This window comes from Gekko japonicus, unplaced genomic scaffold (assembly GCF_001447785.1).
Source record: "Gekko japonicus isolate JY-2015 unplaced genomic scaffold, Gekko_japonicus_V1.1 scaffold1234, whole genome shotgun sequence".
Lineage (NCBI taxonomy): Eukaryota > Metazoa > Chordata > Lepidosauria > Squamata > Gekkonidae > Gekko > Gekko japonicus.
The window spans coordinates 284,688-293,094 of record NW_015168685.1 but is presented as its reverse complement, the minus strand read 5'-3'; the positions used below and the strand labels follow the sequence as shown (position 1 = coordinate 293,094).

Below are 8,407 nucleotides of genomic sequence, written 5' to 3'. Positions count from 1 at the left end.
CCTAGTGGGTGGACCTCCTCCCCCTCCAGCTTTCCTTGGCTTCTTGGGAAGGAAATTCAAAATTCAAAACTGGACTTTGTCACTTGGGAGGCATTACACACAGACCGGCTCTTGAGTCCCATTAGGAAATGTTTCAGGGTTTGCACCGAACTTGGTTCCCCTGCAGCTGGAATATCTTTTCTGACCTCAGCCTCGTTTATCTGTCCCCACTTCAGAGCTTCCTGATGTGATCGTGAAGCTGGAGGAAGAAGAGGAGCCATGCGTTCCGTATCACCCAGGCTCAGAGGGAATCAAAATACTCCACGGGGCCCACTCAGGTGAGAGAGGTCACAGGGACCGGCACCATTTTGACAAGCAGAAGAATTGTAGGGGTTGGATCGACAAGGGTCTGTCTCGTCTCCCAACCATGATTGCTCACATCATTCTCACTGGTGTCCATGTGGTGCAGTGGGAAGAATGTTGGGCCACAAGTGGGGAGAACCAGTCCAGATTCCCACTCTTCTGCGGAGCTCACAGAAGTTGCAGTCCTATGTAGGCTTACTTGCGTAGTTTCATTGAACTCGAGAGGGTCTTGGTTCTGAGTAAACATCCACGGGCTTTGAGCGGTCAGGGACCAACATATCTACAGGACCGTCTCCTCCGTTATGTCCCCAGGAGAGCGTTGCGCTCTTGAGATAGTAACTTATTGGTGGTCCGTGACCCCAAAGACATCTGGCTGTTCTCAGCCTGGTGGAAACATCAGGCCCCTGTGGGACTTTATGAAATTCTGCAAGGCTGAGATGTTCCGCCAGGCTTTTGGTTGAGGACAGCGACAGGTTCCGTCTTGGCCGGCACCCTCTTCCGCTCCCTACATTTGTATTACCCCTTCCCCCCTGCCCACGAAGTCAATGGCAGTCTGAAATGGGATTCATTTGTTCGCCATCTGTTTTTAAAAAGTGCTGTTCGGTTTTAATTGTTTTATCTAGTGTATGTTTTTATTCATATTGTACATCGCCCAGAGCCCTGCAGTAGCAGGGATTGGGCGATTAATAAATTGAATTAAATAAATGTGGGCCAATCACTATCTCCCAGCCTAATCTATCTGACAGGGCTGTTATGGGGGAAACCATGTAACCCCCTGAGGAAGCATGGAATGAAATTCTAGTCAGTAAACTGGGCCTGAAGCATTTCTCTGTTGTTTGTTCCCAATAACTGGTACTATATCTGTCTCCTGGGGAGGATGTGGTTGAAGAACCCTTTGCCTTCCTCCCTACTTGGAAGAAAGCATCTGAGGAGCATAACAGTGTATGAGAGAGAGAATTTTTGGGAACAGGGACTCTGTCTGGGGCCAGATGGAGCGCCACTGGGGCCTCTAGCTGCCTGTCCTTTCTCTAAGGCGGTGTCTGCAGAGATACAGTAGGAGGTTCCATGTGTGCAACTTTCTAACGTTCTGTGAGATTTGCCAGAAAAACTACTCAAAGACTCAACAAGGTCAGGAACCCCCACACTAAACTCTTTCTGCTAGTTTTTGATTGAGTTTGTTTTTGATTGACAATGTGCTGGTAAAGACCTGCGTATGATGTCCTGGGTCTCTGTTTCCTCCAGCAGGAGATGGCCGTGAAAGAATCCACCTGGGAGAAACTCCGTATTATTCAGGGTTTGGGAAAAGTATCAGCATTAACCCAGCTCTTATCAAGCAAGAAACACAGAACGCAGTGGAGAAGCCACACAAATGCTCGCGCTGTTCAAAAAGCTTCATGAAAAGATCCAACCTCCGCACCCACGAGAGGATCCATACGGGAGAAAAGCCGTTCCGGTGTTCCGAGTGCGGAAACAGCTTCAGCGATGGGTCCAGCCTGATCAGGCATAAGAGGAAACACACCGGGGAGAAACCCTACAGCTGCTCGCAGTGTGGGAAAAGATTCAACCAGAGTTCCAGCCTCATCAGGCATGAGAGAAGCCACACAGAACAGCGGCCTTACAAGTGCTTGGAGTGCGGCAAAAGGTTCAACCAGAGTTCAACCCTGGTTCGACATCAGAGGATCCACCGAGAACAGAGACCATATAAATGCTCAGACTGTGGCAAGAGATTCATTCAGAGCTCCAGCCTCCTTGCGCACGAGAGAATCCACTTGGGGCAGAAACCTTACGGTTGTGCCGTCTGCGGCAAGGGCTTCGTTCAAAGATCGAACCTCCTTATCCATGAGATGAAGCACACCGGTCTGAAACCGTTCAAGTGCGCTGACTGCGGGAAGGGGTTCAACCAGAATTCCAGTCTCGTCATACACAGGAGGATCCACACGGGAGAAAAACCGTACAACTGCTCCCATTGCGGACGACGTTTCAGTGACAAATCGAGCCTCAATAAACACGAGAGGGCTCACCGAGGAGACAAACCATACAAATGCTCGACTTGCGGGAAAAGCTTCGTGCGGAGGTCTCATCTTCTCACCCACGAAAGGATTCACACTGGAGTGAAACCATTCAAGTGCTCGGACTGCGGGAAAAGCTTCAGTAGCCGATCGCACCTCATAAGGCACGAGGGGACGCACACTGGAGAAAAACCCTACGACTGCTCTTTCTGTGGGAAGAGCTTCAACAGGAAATCGAACCTGACGAACCACGAGAGGACCCACACGGGAGAGAAGCCCTTCAAATGCTCAGACTGTGGCAAGAGCTTCAGTGACCGGTCGAGCCTGATCAAGCACGAGAGGATCCACACGGGCGAGAAGCCGTACAGCTGCTCGGCCTGCGAGAAGAGCTTCAGTGACAAATCGAGCCTCATCCGCCATGAAAGGATTCACACAGAAGAGAAGCCGTATAAGTGCTCGGACTGCGGGAAGGGGTTCAATCAGAGCTCCAGCCTCATTGTGCACGAGAGAACCCACACGGGGGAGAAACCATTTAAATGCTCAGACTGCGGGAAGGGCTTCATTAGGAGAACAATTCTTAACAAGCATGAGAGAACTCATGTGGGAGAGAAACAGTAATGTGGGGGGACAGCCTGATATGACGATGGAGCGTATCTTGTTAAATACAAGTGTGTTCTTGCAACACACAGGAGCCAGTATATGATGTTGGCTCTCAGATTAACTAAAGAAGACATTGAAGGTCCTTGACATATCTCTCAAATTTTCACCCAGTGGCAGCTGGGTAGAAGCTGATTTGGACTGCTACTAGCAAAAGATGTTAACACTGTTTCCCTATGCAATCTCTGCCCCCCTTCCCCTGCCCTTTTCTTGATATAATGCAGCTTTCAGGATATGCTATTTGCCCCAACAGGGAAAATGTACATTTCCCCCTTCTGGGAGTAAACAGTGCCTCCGGAGGGAGCTGATTCCCATCTGGAAAACTCAGTTATTTGACACTTGGGGGGGCAACAGTGGGAGGGCTTCTGGAGTTCTGGCCCCACTAGTGGACCTCCTGATGGCCCCTGGGTTTTGGTCATTGCGTGACACAGTGTTGGACTGGATAGGCAATTGGCCTGATCCAACATGGCTTCTCTCACATTCTTTTACATCCCACCCTTCTTCTAACAAGCTCAGAGTGGCATATATGGCTTTTCCCCTCCTCCATTTTCTCCTCACACCAGCTCTGTATTGTGGGTTATCTGAAATGGACAGAGGGGAAGGCTTCTGTCCTAGATGGGTCCCCTACCCCCCCCACCCCACCCCACCATCATGGCAGCCCAAATCAGAGGACCTCCCCATAATTGATATATTTAGGAAATTTTGACGAGAGATCTGATCATGGACCTCCGACATCACCTCCAGTCTGGCTCTAAGAGACTGTGAACCTGTTCAAATAGCATCTTTGTTTTGATTTAGGAGGCCTCAGGCAAGCTATTCTGCCTCAGCTATGGCACCTCACATCCCCTGAGGGGATGCGACCATGTGGGGTACAATCCTACGTAGCATTCAGATGCCTCACTGAAAGTGATGGGCTAAATACAACTCTCTGTAGAATATGATTAAGAAACCGGTGTACTCCAACCTTGATTTAGAAGTTTGACAAGGATAACTTTGACTAAGCAAATGATTATTCTCTAAGGGGCGGGGTGGGGGAGTTGTGTTATTTGGGGGGAGAAAATGAACGTTTGGGTTTTAAACAAGTGAGTTTGCTTTGTGAGACACAGGCTGCAAAAACAACAATATTTGACATAGGTAAAATAGGGCATGAAGAGTGTATTTTTGTAAAATGACAAGTATCTGGATGAAGGCCGCTTTAAAAGAACTGGTATGGGGTTTGTGGTGGGCTATAAATATACATCACATGGACGGTAGCACTGATATCTTTTCATACGCAAAGTTGTTATCTGTACAAAGGGGAACGTACAAAATGGCTTCCAAAGTGGTCTGCACAGTGCAACACTGAGGTACGCTCACACTCGACGCCCTACATGTTTTGTCCCTGTGTCTTTTCCCCACCTCACACCGATGATCTTTAGGGTCTAAAAACATTGCCTGTGAAACCACCCAGGAAGTTACAAGGCTAAGGAAGATTGTTTTATGGAGGAAAAAAGATTATTCTGTTTTTCAAAAATACTTCATTATCTAGCCTAATAAATCACTGCTTAATGCTGGCTTTCTGATGGACCTGGTAGCAGACTCTTTGCAACAATACTTAGTTTAATTTGCTGCCCGTATGAGGTGTTTTACCTAAAATAATCAATGATAGTTTTTGCAGTGGTACATAGCTGGGTTTTATTTTTATGGGTTTTATGCTTATTTAATATATATGCAGAGTACATCATGCGAAATGCTGGCCTGGATGAATCACAAGCGGGAATTAAGATTGCTGGGGAAAAGATCAACAACCTCAGATATACAGATGATACCACTCTAATAGCAGAAAGTGAAGAGGGCCTCAAGAGCCTCTTGCTCAGAGTGAAAGAGGAGAGCGCAAAAGTGGGCTTGAAGCTCAACATCAAAAAAACTAAGATCATGGCATCCGGCCCCATCACTCTGGCAAATAGAAGGGGAAGTCGTGGAAGTACTGACAGACTTCACGTTCCTGGGATCCCAGGATCACCGCAGACTGTGACAGCAGTCATGAAATTAAAAGACTCCTGCTCCTTGGGAGGAAAGCGATGGCGAACCTTGACAGCATAATAAAAAGTAGAGACATCTCCCTGCCAACAAAAGTCCGCATGGTCAAAGCAATGGTATTCCCAGTAGTCATGTATGGCTGCGAGAGTTGGACTATAAGGAAGGCCGAGCGCCAAAGAATAGATTCTTCTGAACTATGGTGCTGGAGAAGACTCTTGAGAGTCCCTTGGACTGCAAGAAGAACAAATCAGTCAATCCTAAAAGAAATCAACCCTGACTGTTCCCTGGAAGGCCAGATAATGAAACTGAAGCTCAAATACTTTGGCCACCAAATGAGAAGGGAGCACTCACTGGAGAAGACCCTGATGCTGGGAAAGATTGGAGGTCAAAGAAGACCGGGACAGCAAAGGATGAGATGCTTAGACACTGTCATAGATGCAACGAACATGAAGTTGAGCCAACTTCAGAGGACGGCGGAAGACCGGAAGGCCTGGCGTGATCTGGTCCATGGGGTCGCGAAGAGTCAGACTCGACTGTGCGCCTGAACAACAACAACATAGCTGGGAACACCGCTAAAGGCAGTGTACTTTTGAAACACAGTCACTCAGGAACAAACAGAAATGGAGGGCTGTTGCCTTTATGATCTGCTTGTGGGTTTCTTGAAGGTATCAGGTTTAAGATTTTTATTTGTAGGGAGAAAAACAAATTCTTAAGTCTGGGGAAAACACTTTGAATGCTCAGTAATTCATACTTTCTCTGTATTCTGAGGTGTTGTCTTTATTTCAGGGCAGCAGTTGAAGAAAAAGAGTAGGTTTTTTGTACCCTGCTTTTCCTTTTACCTTAAAGAGTCTCGAAGTGGCTTACAATCACCTTCCCTTCCTCTCCCCACAACAGACACCCTGTGAGGTAGCTGGGGCTGAGAGAACTGTGATTGACCCCAGGTCACCCAGATGTAGGGTTGCCAAGTCCCCCTGGGGGGCGGGGAAATCCCCGCCTGAGAAGCCCGTTCCCCGCTGGCAGAGAGATTGGGCCGAACACGTCACCCAGAGGTGACGCAATTGCGTCGGGCATGTTGCGGGGGGATGCTCTATCATCCGAGGGAAAACTCTATGGTTTCCCCTCGAATGATTGTGGTCCTGCCCCCAACGTGCCCAACTCGATTACGTCACTTCCGGGTGACGTGATTGTGGCATGCGCGCAAAGCGTGCGCCAGGAGACTCCAGGAGACATCTGGGAATCCCCCCGCTATTCCTGAGGTAGGACTTGGCAACCCTACCCAGATGGCTGCATATGGAGAAGTGGGGAATCAAACCTGGTTCGCCGTTCTTAACAACTACACCACAGCTGGCTCTCTCTACAGACAGAAGCCCCTACCTGTTTTATTTATTTACATTATTTATAGTCTGCCTGTCTCACAGGGACTCAAGGCGGATTGCACATAGAATCATAGAAAATCTCAGAATGTTAAGAGTTGGAAGGGACCTTGCAGGTCAACTAGTCCAGCCCCCTGCACTCTCCAGGAGCATAGCCGAAAAATAGCCCTACAACATACCTGAAAGATGGTCGTCCAGCCTCCGCCTGAAAACATCCAGGGAAGGAGCATCCACCACCTCCCGAGGCAGTCTGTCTGTTCCACTGCTCAACCACTCTTACAGTTAGGATGTGCATAGCCAGTACATTCACAAAAATGAGGCATTCAGTAACCAACGCATCAGGATTTTAGAAGTCTGGAACTACCAGAAGGAACTGAAGCATAGGATAAGTATTCACATAACACACTAAGCGGTACAGAAATTACACACATAGGATCCTACATGCAATAACCTATACACAGGGCTATTTTTGGGCAGGAACGCACAGGAACGGAGTTCCGGCTGGCTTCCAAGCCCAGGGGGTGGGCACATGCAGCAAGCCCCGCCCCCTGCTCCCAGCAGCCCTCAGTCAGGCCACAAGGAGCAAGAAGCCGGGAGGTACGTTGCAGAGCCACTCCCCTGCCTTTCTCGGCCCGTGCCATTCCCGGGGTGTGGCCTAATATGCCAATAAGCTGTGCTGTCAGGGGTGTGGCCTAATATGCTAATGAGTTTCTGCTGTTGGGTGTGGCCTATAATGCTATTGAGTTCCTGCTGGGCTTTTTCTACAAAAAAAGCCCTGGCTATACACAATAGTATATAGACCACAGTCCCTAATAATTTTTCCAAGTGAGTTTGTAAAACTGTTTTGTATAGTGCAACCTGCACACAAAAAGCCCTCTTGAATAGTTCAGTGTGCGAAAGGCCAGGATAAAGCTTTCCTGAGCACCTCAAGCAGGCCATTCTACAAGGTGGAAGCCACAATGGCGAACACTCATCTATGAGGCTTGCTGATAAAAGTGATTATGCATATACTAGAAATGGTATCCCCACACACAAGAAGAAGAGATTGGATTTATACCCCGCCCTTCACTACCCAAAGGAGTCTCAGAGCAGCTTACAATCTCCTTCCCCTTCCCCTCCCCACAACAGACACCCTGTGAGCAGTGTTCCCTCTAAGCTGAGTCAGTGTGCGCTAGCTCACAGTTTTTTAGCCTCCAGCTCACACATTTTTGTCTCGGCTCAGGAAGGACGGCTCCAGAACAAACTATGCAGTAGCCAAATTGCTCGCTCACAGCTCTAATGCCGGTGGCTTACAAAGTAGAATTTTTGCTCACAAGACTCCACAGCTTAGAGGGAGCATTGCCTGTGAGGTAGATGGGGCTGAGAACAGCTCTGAAAGAACTTGTGACTGACCCAAGGTCACACCAGCAGCTGTGGTGGGGTGGGGAATCAAACCCGGTTTTCCCATGAGTCTGCACTCTTAACCACTACACCAAACTGGCTCAAAATTGTGAACATTGATTAACTTTATTTTGGTGATCAAATTGGGGCTTGGGGAGCAACAGTGGGAGGGCTTCTGGAGTTCTGGCCCCACTGGTGGACCTCCTGAGGGCACCTGGAGTTTTGGCCATTGTGTGACACAGAGTGTTGAACTGGCTGGGCCATTGGCCTGATCCCATATGGCTTCTCTTATGTTCAAGCTCCATTCAGGGAAGTTATGTAAGGTTATTTAAAGATTAATGGGACTGATACAGAAGTATCCGATTTTTGGACATTCTTTTCTTAGGCTGCTTATAAAATTAAGCAGGGTCTTTAGGGTGTCACTGGACTCACAAAACCATGTACTGAAACAAACTCTGTGGAGTCAGAGCTCACTTCGTCAGATGCATGCACATCCATTAGGCCCGTATGTTTATATTAATAGCCTCGAAACAACAGGAGGTGGTTGCGAGAGGAAATGGTATGAAGAACAGCCAGTTTGAAACAATAACCAGTCATGCACATATTCTAAAGTAATAATGCAGTAAT

The 8,407-nt window shown here is 48.2% G+C and overlaps 1 protein-coding gene across 2 annotated transcripts in view; it reads left to right on the top strand.

Moving 5' to 3' along the window:
* Nucleotides 1–3,409, top strand: part of LOC107113997 (zinc finger protein OZF-like) — a 9,118-nt gene extending 5,709 nt beyond the window's left edge. The window contains exons 4-5 of one of the 2 annotated variants that reach the window (XM_015415417.1): nt 216–317; nt 1,588–3,409. In XM_015415417.1, the coding sequence (XP_015270903.1) occupies nt 216–317; nt 1,588–2,969 (1,484 nt within the window). In that variant the 3' untranslated portion in view covers nt 2,970–3,409. Of the gene's footprint in view, nt 1–215; nt 318–1,584 lie in introns of both variants that reach the window. The other variant, XM_015415415.1, reaches the window with a different exon arrangement.
* The last annotated feature ends 4,998 nt before the right edge of the window (nt 3,410–8,407 follow it).